The sequence below is a fragment of the Ambystoma mexicanum genome, chromosome 1p, assembly GCF_040938575.1.
Source record: "Ambystoma mexicanum isolate Mex_15411 chromosome 1p, UKY_AmexF1_1, whole genome shotgun sequence".
Taxonomy (NCBI): Eukaryota; Metazoa; Chordata; class Amphibia; order Caudata; family Ambystomatidae; genus Ambystoma; species Ambystoma mexicanum.
The window spans coordinates 1,499,756,526-1,499,771,406 of NC_090921.1; the positions used below are offsets into that span (position 1 = coordinate 1,499,756,526).

At 48.8% G+C, this 14,881-nt stretch overlaps 2 protein-coding genes across 5 annotated transcripts in view; one reads left to right on the top strand and one right to left on the bottom strand.

Moving 5' to 3' along the window:
* The window catches only part of NIT1 (nitrilase 1), a 696,241-nt gene extending 685,086 nt beyond the window's left edge, over positions 1-11,155 (bottom strand). Inside the window, exon 1 of one of the 3 annotated variants that reach the window (XM_069607184.1) lies at positions 11,057-11,155. In XM_069607184.1, the coding sequence (XP_069463285.1) occupies positions 11,057-11,067 (11 nt within the window). In that variant the 5' untranslated portion in view covers positions 11,068-11,155. Of the gene's footprint in view, positions 1-10,806; positions 10,995-11,056 lie in introns of those variants that run through there. The other 2 variants (XM_069607185.1, XM_069607186.1) reach the window with 2 other exon arrangements.
* PFDN2 (prefoldin subunit 2) overlaps positions 11,146-14,881 on the top strand; it is a 111,183-nt gene continuing 107,447 nt past the window's right edge. Inside the window, exon 1 of one of the 2 annotated variants that reach the window (XM_069607189.1) lies at positions 11,146-11,283. In XM_069607189.1, coding sequence (XP_069463290.1) covers positions 11,242-11,283 — 42 coding nt within the window. In that variant the 5' untranslated portion in view covers positions 11,146-11,241. Of the gene's footprint in view, positions 11,284-11,946; positions 12,029-14,881 lie in introns of those variants that run through there. The other variant, XM_069607188.1, reaches the window with a different exon arrangement.

Sequence of the window (14,881 nt, forward strand, 5' to 3'; positions counted from 1 at the left end):
GGGTTATCATGCCCTCCCGCACTATATCTCCGATCCTTTTTACTCCCTGCTGGGTCCAGGCGGGCCATTTGGGCAGTTTGTTTATTTCTGGGAGGAGTTTATTGTTTCAAGGCGGTTGTATCAGCGTTAGTTTCAAACCCCACCCCATGTATTGGTGCGCTCCTGCCCAGATTCTGGTGATTTGTGCCGACATCGAGGGGGATGTCACGCCGCCCAGTCTACGGTACAAGAGTTCCAAGGGAGATGCTGAGCTATCGGCATTGATCCCTCTGATGTGTGGCAGATTTGCATCCCTGTGAAGCATGTCGTTCACCACTGCCATTTGTCCAGCCCAGTAGTATGTTTGCAGTCTGGGGAGTCTGATTCCCCCCCTCCCAGATGGACCTCTGGAGGGTAGGGAGAGCTATCCGTGGGTGGCCCCCGCTCCATAATAGTTTCCGAAGGGTGCGATCAATTTTAAGGAATTCATGCTTTGGGATGTGGAGCTGTGCGTTTTGCAGAATGTACAGAAACTTGGGGAGAGCAATCATCTTCAACAGGGCCGCTCTACCTAACAGCGTCAGTGGTAGGGAGATCCAGTGGAGAGTGTCCTCTGCGCACCTTGTCGCAACGGGGTGAAGGTTCATGGGTATGTAGTTCTTGGGGTTTTTGTGACTTGTACACCTAGGTATTTGAATTGATCCATTACTATGTGGTAGGGGCAGTTTGTTGCTATAGAGACGATTGTGTTTCCTACGGGGAATAGTGTAAATTTGGACCAATTTACGTTAAGTCGCTAAAGGCCTCATACCTCTGTAGCATGTCTGTGACTCTCTGGCAGGAGTTACTCAGGTCCTTCAGATATATTAATAGGTTGTCTGCATAGAGTGAGACTCTATCCTCCCAAGTGTCTGAACACCGGAAGCCCTTCCAAAGTAGGGTGTTTCGAAGGAGTATAGCTAGGGGTTCTATGGCAATCGCAAAGATCATGGCTGACAGGGGGCAGCCCTGCCTCGTGCCCCTTCCCAACATAAAAGGGTCCGATTGCCAAACACTGACCCTTGTTCTGGCTCTAGGGCAGTTATATAATAATTGCACCCGGCTCGTAAAGTACCGGTTGAACCCCATGTGGCTCGTTATTTCCCACATTGCCTCCCAGTGTACTGAATCGAAGGTCTTTTCAAAGTCAATTGCCAATAGTGCTAGCGGGGCCCCGGAGCCTGCCTGCCCTTTCCAGGGCTGAGTGTAGCCTGTAGAGGTTCACACGAGTCGATCTTTGGGGCATGAAACCGCTTTGGTCCGGGTGCATCAAAGAAGGAATGACTTGCTGCAGTCGGTTTGCCAACACCTTAGCTAGTACTTTAGTTTAGCCGTTTGTGAGTGAAATAGGTCTGTATGAGCGACAACTTTTGGGAGGTTTATCCGCCTTGGGTAGTACTATTATTGTGGCTTCTCTTAGGTCCGGGAGAGGGAACCCTGGTCCTGTGCGTGTTGTTACATGCGGAGTAGGTACGGGGCGATTACGTTCGTCCCCACTCTCCGCCATAGTTCAACCGAGAAGCTGTCTGGTCCCAGAGACTTGCCGGAGGGTAGTCCAGATATGGCACCCAGCACCTCCTCTTCTGTGATTTCCTTTTCTAGTAGGTCCTGTTGCGCCCTGTCTAAAGTGGGAAGAGTCAGGTCCTCCAGAATCGAGGCGTCCATGGGGATGGTGGGTGTTTTATACAAATCGGCGTAATAGGCCTCAAATCCCCCCGCTATGTCTTGGTCTGACACTAGTGGATTTGGCGCTCCTGTCTCAAGTTTCCTGACTTGGTTGTTGCCCTGCTCTCTGCTTTCTAACCACGCCAGTATTTTACTGGCGTTATCCCCTGTTTCGTATATTCTCGCCCGCATCATTCTATGTGCTTGTCTCGTATTATCTAAGGCTATGTTCTGCAGGTGTTTCTGTGCTATTAGTAGAGCGCAGTTCGTATTGGACGTGTTTTGAGCTATGTGTGTCTCCTCTGCTTGTTTCATCTGCTGTTCTGCCTCGTGTATCTTTGCAAGGTGTTTTTTTTTTAATGCAGTAGTCCATGAGATGATTTCACCTCTGAGTATTTCATTGTACGCCTGCAATAGCACCCCAGGGTCCGATGCTGACTTTGTTCAAAGTATGATTTGGTCGTTCCTTGGAGTTTGTCCACTAGTTCTGGAATACCCAAATAGTAGTTGTTAAGACGCCAACAGGGCGGGGGGGTTGGCCTGGATGTAGTAAGTGTTAGTACCAGTGGGGAGTGATCAGAGATTCCTCTGGGAAGTAGGTATGCCTTGTGTACTTTGTGTATGTCAGTTGACGCACTAGAGAGAGAGGCGTGTGCCCCGGAGTGAAAAGAATATTCTCTGTCATTGGGATGGAGATCTCTCCATGCGTCCAGCATGCCCAGGGCATTTGTAAATGTGGCAAGTTTAGTAGGGATGCTGGGATTCCTACCTCGTTGGTGTGATCGGTGTATACAGCGTTCATGACTTCGTTAAAGTCGCCTCCCATAACCAAGATGTTGGACGTGTCCTCTGTGATCAGTGGGGAAATGTCAGCGAGTAGCGAATATAGTAAAGTGGGTGGTGTATAAATCGCCAGCATCGCAATGGATTGTTCCCAGAGTGTCCCCGTCGCGTATACGTATCTGCCACCCGTATCATGGGTGACAGTATTAAGATGGAAGGGGAGCATCTTGTGTACTAGTATTATGACACCTCGGGAACCCATGGTAAAGCCTGCATGTAATGCAAGTCTATAATTAGTTTGTACCTGCCAGGTGGGTTTCGGTCCGGAATACTATGTCCGGGGTGTGTCTATTTAGGTATTGCGTGACAAGTCAGCGTTTGGCCCTGTTACCGAGGCTGTTAACGTTCCATGTCATGAACTTGAGGGTTCTGGGGCTGCCATTGGTGGTGCTACGTGGTGCCATTACCTTTTGTGGTAGGAGACGTGTGTGCTAGGGAAGGTGGCCTAACAAGTTTCGCTGAGCCGTGTTTGTGTGCTGTGGCCCTCTTGTATGGCGCTGGTGTGAGTTGTGCTTGACAAATCCATTTCCCAACCAAACTAAACAAACCCATATCCCCCCACCCTATACTCCTCCCAACTAGAAGCATCGGTCGCCCAAACCTCAAAACTTTTAGCTGTCAACTGGACAACTTACATGCACTGAACTAACTGTAGCTCAGATAGCTGCCTCCTATGGTGAGGGGCTGGGGGAGGCTACCTTTCGTGCTGTGATAGGAGGAAAAGGGAAAAACAGGCACAGAGAAAATAAGAAGAGGGAAATGGGGGAGGAGGGAAGGGGCGGGTGGTCTCCGTGTAGCCGCTTTGTGAAAGCATGTCATGCCTTTTGTGGGGTGGCAGATCACTCTACGGGACTTTGGGTATCTTAGTCTTCTACTCACTGCTAGGCGTGGGCCCCCCCCCCAGACCAAGACGGGGCTCAGCCGCCGTTATCTTCTGGTAGGTTTTGCGCTGGTGCCTGTGGTGGAATCAATCGCTGGTTAGCTGGCTGTCTGGGGTTTCTGCCCCCATTGCTTTGAGGTGTCGACCAGTCCCCTCCTATGTGTTGCTCGGCCCAGCGCCATGCTTCCTTGGGGTCGTTGAAATGGACTGAGGTTCCTTTGTGGTGAATTTTGAGCTGGGCGGGGAAGAGCCGGCCATGTTAAACTCCCATTGTATGTAGTTGCCTTTTGAGCTGGTCGTAAGATTGTCTGGCTTTCTGTACTTCCCTTGTGTAGTCGGGGAAGAAGGCAACTCTGGAGCCATGGAAGGTGATTGTGCCCTTAGCGCGTGCCCGCTGTAGTAATGCATCCAGGTCTCTATAGTTCAGGAGCCTTGCTATTACGGTACGTGGAGGGGCGCCAGGCACTGGCCTTCCCGTAGGCAAGCGATGTGCTCTTTAAATGGAAAAAAACTTAGAGAAGAAGTCCAGTTTGAACAGATCCGTGAGTTCAAGAAAGAGTTCCATGCGTTGGCCTTCTGTTTTTTCTGGTATGCCGATTATACGCACATTATTACGCCTGGATCTCCCTTCTCCCTCCTCAATTCTGTCTTCCAGAGTTTTGAGTTTGGCTGTAATGCTTTGAAGTTGCTGTTGCATACTGTGTAAGCCATCCTCTGCGTTTGAGATGCGTTGTTCAGCCTCTCCTCTGCGTGCTGCTAGTTTTTGTAAGTCATGTCTGAGGAGGGATACGTCCAGACTTATCCCATCCATCTTCTGTTCTATTGATGTACGGGATTCTGCTATGGCGGCCATGACGTCCTTTAGGGAGAGCATGTGTTCAGGCTCTACTTCCATGGGGGTCAGTGTTCGGAGCTCATGGGTTTGCATCGGGGGTACTGTGTACTGGTCTATTCTGTTTTGTGCGGGGGGTTTCTTCAGTTTATCTTTCCCATGCTTACTGCCGGGTCTTGCCGCTGGGCCGGTGCGGTTCTGTTGTATTGTTCACTACCCCTACTGACTGGGGAGCAGTGCGTTTTGATCCGAGGTCTCTTAGTTATCTGTGTCCTGCTTTATGGTACCTCAGCCCGCAAGCGGTATTCCCGTTTTGCTGGGGCATGCAGAACTGTCTGCGACCGCAGTGAGGAGTAGGCAGCTCGGTTGTCGTTTGCCCGCTGGGTGCGGGGGTATTGCTGCATGTTCTCGCCCGTTTCCCCTTACCCTTGATGGTTGATGGGGGTTGTTGTAGTGTCCGGGCTAGTTAGGGTTCTATTTTAGGTTGTGCGCTGTGAGGTAGGTCTTTTGGGTACCGCTGCTTTGCCACTAACCTGTTTCCGGACCAGGGTCACACCGACTCTTTCCCTTGTGTTCTTGTCAGGTCAGCGAGTATCCCAGCCATTGGTGTGATGTGCGTTAGTGCGGCACGGGACCACAGGTCCATCTGCTTTTGCCCAGGGTAGTGTGGGTGCTGGCATTGCCGGGCGGGCATTCAATTACGATGGTCCCCCTCAGGTGGGTCCGTTTGTGGGTGGGGATAATGCACCGACTCCAGGTGCAGCATGTGATGTGCCTCCTGTCCCTCGGTCGTTTGTACAGGGCGGTATTTGCACCGGCTGTGCAGGCAGCTGCTCGGCTGGATGGGCTCTCCAGGGTGGATGGATGTTGGTTGTGGGAAGGGTCACTGGCACCAGGCTTATCGTGCGCCATTGACGCGTTGCACCGCAAGTCCTCCGGTCTGATGTACGGAACAGGGTTTGTGCAGATTTTGCAAGAGGGTGTGTAGCCAGCTACCTCCCTCGGGGTGGGTTAAGTCCCGGCTGGAGGGCATCCATTGCCGTGAACCGCCGGCCTTCTGCTTGCGGCAACACCCGCACCGGCTGTGCGCGGGATTGCACCCCTGGACGGCTCCCCCAGTATGGGTTGACTTGTTGCTTGGGGGCCGCCGACGGTCGCATTGCCTGGATCGCCGAGGGGCCCTCACCGGAGCGGACGTCTGGCGGCTCTTCCCCCCCTCCGTTTCACACGTCTGCGGTGCCCCTGTGATCGGGAGAGCCGCAGTGGGGCAAGGGCAGCGCGAGGCTCCACAGGACCAGATCCCTCCTGTCCATCTTCTTCACGGCGTCGCCTGGACCCAGCGCGCCGCCCGGAGGCACCCACCTCGAGACACGTTTGCTCAGCCTCCCAGGCAGTGGCCACCCCAGGTCCACAGGAGGGTCCCGCCCCGCCCTCCCGTTGTTTTCCCTGCGTCTGCCGGTGATGTTGTTTGAGAGCCGCTGACCCTTCCACTCTGCAAGCGCCGAGCCGGTCCGGATAACCCCACAGTGCCGCTTTGTTCTTCGTGTGTCGCACGTAGGTTGGCTTCGCTTAGGCGGCCATCTTGGGGGACATATGAGTCATCCCCGGCGCCGGCTTTCTCACACTGCTCGCCCCTTTCCAGCGTCCGTTTTCCGTCGTGCTACGGTCTGTTTGAGCCTCAGGATGTTCTTTACCCGGAAAGGGTGTGCAGAAGCTGTGCAGAAGTTAAAACAGGCAATTTCATCAGGATTTTAGGCTGCGGCCGCAGGAGCGACGGAGACTCACATCTGTCTCATCGCGCTGCTGGCCACGCCCCCCTGGATAGAGTCATTCTTAAGTGACAGGACCATGAGGGTCTTCTCCCCAGGAGCAGCACACACACTATTCTGATAAGATGTGGAGTGCCCCAGGGCTCTTACATCTCTCCCACTTTGTATAAGATATTCGTTAAGCCGCTTTTCAATTATCTGGATCATCTTGGTATCACCTACACTAATTATGCAGATGATACTCAGACCCTCCTCCCACTTTCTGGGGATTATGGTAAGGATTTGGCCTTAGTGTATAGAGTTTATCTCATCATCCAGGCTTTGATGGCTACGCACGGTCTATGCCTGAATGATGATAAAACAGAGCTTATCATCTTGGGTACCCCCCACGAATCTTAATAAAGTAGGCCTCGAATACACCTCCTTCATAATTGATGGAAACCTCATCAAAGTAGCCAATGAGGTAAAGACCCTTGGCTTCTACCTTGACTCCACGATCTCCTTCACTAAACAAGTTAATGTCATGGCCTCTGCCACCGCCTATACTTGTAAACTTATCAGAACTGGCAAACCTTTCCTCTCTAACAACAGTTGCATCATCCTGGCCAGAGCCCTCATTCTGTCCAGGTTAGATTATTGCAACACGCTTCATATTGGATCCAAAAAATACATTATCAGGAGAATCCTAACCCTCCAAAATAAAGCCCTTCGAGCGGCCCTCTGCGTAGCCAGGAGAGAACACATATCTGAGATAAGGCGTCAAAGCAATTGGCTCTCCACTAATGACAAAATCCAACTAAAAACTGCCTTGCTTACTTACAAATCATTGAATAATGCTGCTCCTAGTTATCTCTCTGAAATATTCCACAGAAGGACCTCTTCTATACCCTCCAGATTTATCAATAATAACTGCCTCACCATTCCCAGGTTTAAACTATCAAAGGTGGGGGGCAGCAGATTTCCTGTCAAAGCAGCCCAGCTTTGGAACTGCCTGCCACCCTCCCTCCGAGCTGATCAATCATACCAGAGCTTTAGACATAGCTGCATCAACTGGCTTAAGACTACTGATCACTAGCCACCTTCAATATCTTGTACATAAATTCTTCATTTGCTGTTCCTAGGTCTTAGACTTAGTGTTCTTGTAATATTCCTACCTTGTAATATTCCTACCTTGTGTATTTATTCCTGTAACCTAAGCTGCAAACTTTCTTGTAAATGTCTGCGCCCTGTTACCTTCGGGTCTGGTGCGCAATACAAATAAATAAACAAACAAACTCAGAATTAGCTTTCTGCGTGCCCGGAGACTCATTCCCTTGCAGAATAGGTATATCCTCGACCTCCTAACAGCTATGGAGAGAGGGGTCTGTCAGAAGATTGGGAGCACTTGCTGCATGTTTGTGCCTCCTAATGATACAGAAAATGGGGCCATGACCCAGACTATTACCGCTTTGCACAAGTTTAGGGTGGTCATGGAGAAGTAGGCAGGAATCACAAATGATGCTTGGTTTGACTCTTTTTTTTCTCAGGTGCTGTCTTGGATGAGCCTAGCCGTCAAAGGTTAATGCCCATTTTTGTCTTTTTCTTTGTTATCTTATGTTCTTGCCAAATGTTCTTATGATGCTGTTCTGCCCAGATACAGAAAGCAGCTGCCATGATACTGTGACCCTGTCCAAAAAGCTAGAACTACTACCATTTCATATCACATGGGTACTCAGGCGGAAGCTGTCTTGTGTCCTCCACCAAGTTAAGATAATTGTTTGGAGCTACGGATAGATTGCAGAAATGGTGGAGGGACGAGTTAGGGTTGTTCAGCGGAGGAGTATGCCTATATTGGGACCAATGTGAGAGATGATTGTAGGGCTTCCCCTTTACCCCTGAGAAGGTGGTTTTAAAGAACAATAATTTGGTTTATTAGTTAAAGTATTAACTAAAGGGGGGGATGTTGGGGTGCCAGGGAAAATCCCAATGAGAAAGAGGGGTTCACGTTGCGCATGCTATATTTGTGACTGGGGAAGCGGCGAAGTTGGCGCGATGTCGCAATTTTATTTGTATCCAGAATAGTTCATGAGAATGGGTCACGTGATACTTTAAGTGTTACTTTGTGTTTAAGTTGATACATTTAAGATTTGCACAGGCGCAGCAAGATAAAAGTCATAATCAGCAATTAAATATAAATACAATCTGGGTATGGTGTACCATGAAGCGAAGAGCTTCAGAATGCACATGCGAGGAAGGGGAATTGTCACGAAGAACCCATTGTGAAGAAGACAGTAGTTATTAAACATGCAGGCACTGATATACATACATGGGGAATTTACAAATCTATATTCACTGAGCTCTTTTCATAAATTGGTTAAACTCTGCAGTCAGGGTTTGCGAGGTGAATTCTGAGGGATCGGAAAAAAATGGTTTTGCAGGGTTTGGAGGCTGAAGGAAAGGTAATGAGCAACCGTGACATTAAACATAGCGGCCGGGGGGTTTATGGCTTGGCAGTTTCACGGAAAGAAGATGCAATCTTTCAGTGCATGGGAGCTTCTTATTTATTGTTCAGGGAAATCCGGCCATTTTGCTTTTGACCAGCAATAAACCTGATGTGAAGGGACGCCTGATGCCAGAGTGGACCGATAATTCATGGGTTTCAATTCTTTTCTCAGGATGTGACCGGAGGCCATGTGTGTTGAATTGGTAGTCGTTTAGATTAGAGTATTATGAGGAGGCCAGCAAGTCGGGTGGATGAGATGATTATCACCAGTTCAAGGGGCACCTGTTTATTCTTCCCCTTCCCATATTGTTGATGTACCCTTGCAAACCATGTGCAATTACGTCCGAGGTTAGGAGGAATTATGTTTGTATGTGAATGTGTAACTGTGTGATGGCGTCATGACCTACCGCAGGCAAAATCCTAAAAGAGGGTGTGCTGTACACATGAGCTGAAGATGATAGTTAAGATAATTGTGACCAATGAGAACGGGGGAATTGGAGAAAGATTGGATTTCTTTTGTATAGGTTTTGACCAATCATGTGTGGGGTGTGGGGGTTGTAAAAAATATATGGGAGCGTTTTGACTGTTGCAAAAATGTATATTAATGTGTCAACTTGTGTGGTTCAGGGAGATTATGGTTAGTTTCACTCTATAGAATCATCTAGCCCCTCCTGGCTGATTGTATAACATACAAACATGCACTTGCTTAAGTGGTGGGCCTGCTTTGAGTTAAGGTGATTAGATGCCCATCCGCACACTCTCCAACACTGGGCACGCTTCAGTGGCTCCCCCTCCCCGCCAGGATCATATGCAAAACTGCATGTATCACCAACAAAACATCCTCAAACGGAACACCAACATACTTGGCGGCTAAACTCTGCACCTATGGAGGCTCTAACACCTCATGTTGCAAAACTATCAAAAGGTTGGAATCAAATCTAGCCAACAAAGAGAAGACTCACAAACAGTCCTTCTCAAGCCACACCATGACCATCTGGAACTCAATCCTGGTAGAGGCTTCATATGCTACTACCACCCTCCAGCTCCGCAAAACACTAAAAACAAGGTTCTTTCAACAATAACTATCAAAGGCATAAAAAATCCATCTCTTCCGCAACCAACAGTTTTGCATTACTGTACAAAAAATGCCAAGCCCAAAAGCAATCTGCTGCCCTTGAGATAGGCTTGTTCCATAAGCAATAAGATAAAATACAATCCAGGTAACTGTCATCAACACAAACACTACATAAAGTGTTTATTCCTACACCCTTGTGTCTGTCTTAATTTCTATATGTCCCTCACAGAACAAGCATGCAGACCCAAGTACCCATGCCCAATATGGGCCACAGGCTACATGTGTGCATGAATGTGTTTATGTGTACATATGTATGTGTGGGTGTATCTAGGGCAAAAGCTCAGTATATGGGCACTGAGAGCAACATGATGCGGAACTGGGGTCAGCGTGGGTATGCATTAAGGTAGACTGCAAGATTTGATTTGAACTATAGCAGCATGAAATGGTGCAGTGTGGGCATATATTGTTGGGACAGGCCTTTTTGGGCACTACCAGCATGAATAGGTCTTACAGCGGCAACTCTGGCATCGAGAGGCAATGCTGAAAGAGGCCTCCACCTTTTTCTGAGGGGAGAAACAGAATCAATACCTGATACATTTCCTTTGTACTGTTGGTGACCTGGCATGTATTGGGAGTGTTACATGTGTGCCCTGCAGACCATAGTGTAAACATTGTTACACAATTTATTTCTAAAATTGTTACTGTGAAATGCATGATTTCAACCCAATTTTTTAAAATGGGTATGGTGAAGTGCAGGGCCAAACCTTACCGCATTTGTTCTGATGTTCTTGCTCGATTCAATTCAGGAAAAACATTTAAACCACTCTATTTTACAAATTCACCAGCTGCAACGGTGCTAGACTCTAGTGGTATTGTGGGAGTGCGGCATGGAAGTACATAGGTCTTGCTACCTTCTTTTTCCATGCTTATACACTACTCTCCCTCTCCCCCTCCTAACCATAGCCCATATGTGTAACTTATTACGGACACCCACTCCCCTGAAAATACTGCCCGTTAGTCACAAAACTGGAATAACGGCTGGTGTGCAATTTAACGATTAAGGTACCACCAGTCCCAAACTATCTGTCTGTACGAGCATAGGCAATGTATTTCAGTACACGCAATTAAAAACGAATGGCTCCATCAATGTAATACAATATATCACAGGCGACAAGATACGCGTCAAACAATCGTTTCCCTGGCTTTACAAAAGCGGATGCAGTCAATAGATTTATATTTGACCTCTAGTTGTGGACAGCAAGCAATACCAGGCAGAAACGCAGGACAGTGGACACTCCAACGAATAAACACCTTCCGCGAGAAAGGTGGGCGTTGGCACAGCCTCGCTGGCTAGTTTCCTAAAGGAGCCCCAGTAGACAACATAAAGCCCCCGACAGGCATGCTTGTTACTAGCACTTGCAGGTTTTTCTGCAGTCATGTGATAGCAGTAGTTTTACACAATGGTGGGAGAAACACCTCCTCGTCTACTCACTGGAATTTCATTCGCTTTTGAGCTGCACTGACAGGAGAGTAAAGGATAGGGGGGGGGGTTTGCTGACTGTCGGAAGTGACGTTAGGAGCGTTGCTTGAAGAAACACGGGTTAGCGTTCATTCGTCCCACAGACACATATATTTATAGCTACAGCACTATAGAGTAGTTGTTTCGGAGGACCAAAGATGGCAACAAATGGGAGTAGTAAACCACTGACCGCTGAGCAGGTAAGAAGCCACGTACAAATGTGTTAAGTGCGGCGGTGTGATCTGATCTCTAATTTTGTACGCAGATTTAGCATCAGACGCTTAATCCAAGAACTACCACTGTCAAAGCGAGGGCGCCAACGTATCGGCCATCTTAAAAGGGTATATTTTAGGGGCTATATAGTGGTTTGCATGAAAATCTTGGTGTGTGTATTCAAGAGGATTCCGCGAAGGTCTCTAACCAGGCAGCCACCTTGCAACAGTTATGTCTTGAGTTAAGGAATAAAGCGTGCAAGAAAGCCATTACGTTTCAACTTTAAGCATTTGGGTAGTTTCTCATTCTGAAACAGTTCATCGAAACATCGCTCAATCGGCTTCCTGCTAATACAATTGACGCAATGTTGGAATAACTAGTTAATTTTAGACTTGAAGTTTATTTATTACGTTTATGGCTAGCACAATGTGCCTCTCATTGGACATCACTCTGCCAAGATGGCCGCCACGTTTTCATAGATGCTTTAAAAATGAGTTATTAAACTATTACCTCTGAACGCCACCTCCCGTAAAATACATTCGCTGCTTTCAATGTTTTTGCATTTGTCACTTGTAAAGCTTTGTCCGAGGTAGGAAATCACCAGTTTAACGTGCTAGTCTTCACGAAAGGTACGACCCAACAGGGACAGACATGGCTTGTTGGCGAGTTGATTTAGCAGTGTTGCGGTGTGCTTATCTGGCGTGGCTTGGCGGAGGGGCGATGTTTCATGGGGTATTTTATATTAGCTTAAAGATGTAGCACTCGAATTTATGTCCGTTTTATGAAGCTGTTGTTTTTGAAGTTCAAAAACTGTTTTGCAAAATTGTTGCGTGTATTTGCATATTCAGTGACATCACAGGAAATGACTCCACATGACCAACACCTATAACAGGAAGTGACCTCACCAGAATGAAGTACCAATTGTCTAATTCCACAATTAATGAAGGGCAAACACTTTTTAAAAATGTATTTATTTGGGTCACATGGGTCTTAGCACAATAGTGTACTTTGTATGCAATATAACAATCACGTATTTCAAACAACCTATATGTGGGGGGCCTGGTCTAGGTCGGGCCGGAGCGCTGTAAGAATGACACGGACACCAGTACGTGTCTCAATGGGTTCCCCTGCTCCGACAGACTTGTGCGCCGAAGGGGCTCGCCTTTATTGGCTCAACATCTAGTGACTGTGTAACGCGGTCACTTAAAGGGGTACACCACACTCCTCCCTTTTCATATTTTTCAAACAAAACGCAGAAAGCAGGCACTAGTTGCACAACACAAAACTGTAACACAGGTAAATAAAGTTCAAACACAGGTAGTTCAGTTCAACAATACCAACTGAATAACTGCACCAAAGGGTGGCGTCGGGGGAGATCTACTTCAACGTCACGCAGGTAGCTGGGTTGCTGGCGGCGCTCTCGTATGGGATAACGCCTCTCCCCTCCAGGATCGTCCTCAGCTGAGGTCAAGCCTCCTCCTTGGTCGGGCTGTCTTCCCCACTGCTGGATGCTTGACCTTATGGCTCGTCCCTTCTCTCTCGCTGTTGAGGGTTTGCCACCTCCGTATGGGCTCGGTCCTTCGGCATTGTTTTGGACATGACTCTGAAGCTGTCCCATCTTCCTGAAGAAGCAGGGGTTCCTTGTCACCGTTGTGTTGCCATCCGATGCTGTCACCTTCGATCCTTTAGTATCCATCACCCTGAGTGGAATCGGCTTGTGGGGCAAAGACAATTTCCCGCGCACATTTCTTGTTCTCACCAGCACCCGGTCACCCATCTCAAGGCGATCATTCAGATCCCTCTGATCGTTCTCACTCTTGTCTGCTCTTCTTCCCTCGATACTGCATCATTCAATGATTACGGGTGTTCGTGGTGTGATCTGGCAGATGTCCTCGCTGGCATCGTTGGAAAAGTACTTCAACCGGGGATACCTCAGTGGAGTAATGGGGGGGTTGCACGATACTCGGCCAAGAATTGGTGCAGGGCACGCTTCCCGCACTCCCCTTGTCTGTGGGATATCTGGAAGACTTTTTACAGTGTACGCATCAGTCTTTCGTCCTCCATGTTTGCCCTCAGCCACAGCGGCGTGATCTTTTGGTGAGCGATGCTGTGGCCTCGCAGGTATTCCGCAAATCCTCTAATGGCCCATTGTCGGAGCATATTTCCATTGGGAGTCCATGCGTGGCAAAAACTATCTCCAATTCTGCTATTGCGTCCTCCAGGGGCGTGGAGTCAATGAACTCTACCTCAGGGTACCCTGACCACTGATGGAGCACCACAAAATGTTTGTCCCTGCAGGACGACTCGAAGTCCATGTGTATAGTGCCCCATGGCACGCAGCTCCTCTCCATCAACTCAATACAGGGCTCTCGTCGGTGTGGCAGCGCCGCATGGCACCACACACAGTTGCGGATTAAGTCCTCCACCTGCTCCTCTAGGCCCGGAAACCACACTTTCATGCGGAGCCACACCTTGGTCTTGGCTACCTCCTGGTGACTTTTGTGTGCCAATTCCAACGATCGGCCTATGAGGCTGGCAGGAATCACCATATTCGAGCCTCTTAGCACTAGGCCTTCTTCCATGAACGTGAGTTCACCCCTCACTCTCCACAAATGCTCTAGCTCCTTTTTCGCCTTAGTGGTCCGTGCATCGAGCTTTTCGCGGACTCTCCGCCACTCGCCCTTTGTTCCGCCGGCCTGGAGAATCTTGAAGCATTCGTCCTCGGCTGAAGCCTTTCTAATGTCATCAATTGACATGGAGGCGGGGGTCATTGATTCTGCTAAACTGTACGGGGACTCCTGTTTCCGCCTATTCTCGTTCTCACAACTGGGGTGGCGTGACTGGTAGTCTGCAGGGTGGGTGTTCCCCGGGCAAAATGTCAGCTCAATGTCGTACTCCTGTAGAGCGAGCAGCCACTTTTCGATCTTTGCCAACGGCTTGGAGGAGGAGCCAGTCATGATCGGTATCGGGCGGCTTGTGGTCGGTAACAACCTTTTACAGGTTTGCTGTAGATGGTACAAGTGGGAATTTCTGCATCCCCCATAGTACCGCCAGAGCTTCCCTCTCAATTTTTGAATACCTTTTACTCGGTAGCCGACAGCGTCCAGCTGGCGATTGCCACTGGTCGGTTCGACCCGTTCTCGTCTCGTCCAACTGCATAAGCACAGCTCCTAAACCAAAAGTCTACCGTCAACTGTGATCTCTGACCTCTTCTGTGTGTCAAAAAACGCCATTGTGTCTTCTGCAGTTAAACGGGCTTTGATCAAGCGCTGTCCACTTCCACGCACATTTCTTTTTCGTGAGGCTCCGGAGTGGCTCGGCGAGGGTGGGCAGGTTCCGTATGAACCTGCCACAGTATGTGGCCATCCCTAGGAAGCTACGCACCTCCAACATGTTCACCAGGGCACAGACTTCCCGTATGTCCTTTACCAACGCTGGGTCTGGGAAAATGTCACCCTCCTGGAACACACACCTGAAAAATTGGATCTTCCTCTGCATGAGTGCTTACTTCTCCTGGTGTAGGGTGAGACCTAGGTGTTGGATGTGCTGCAGGACATTCTCGAGTCTCTCCAGATGTTCTTGTTC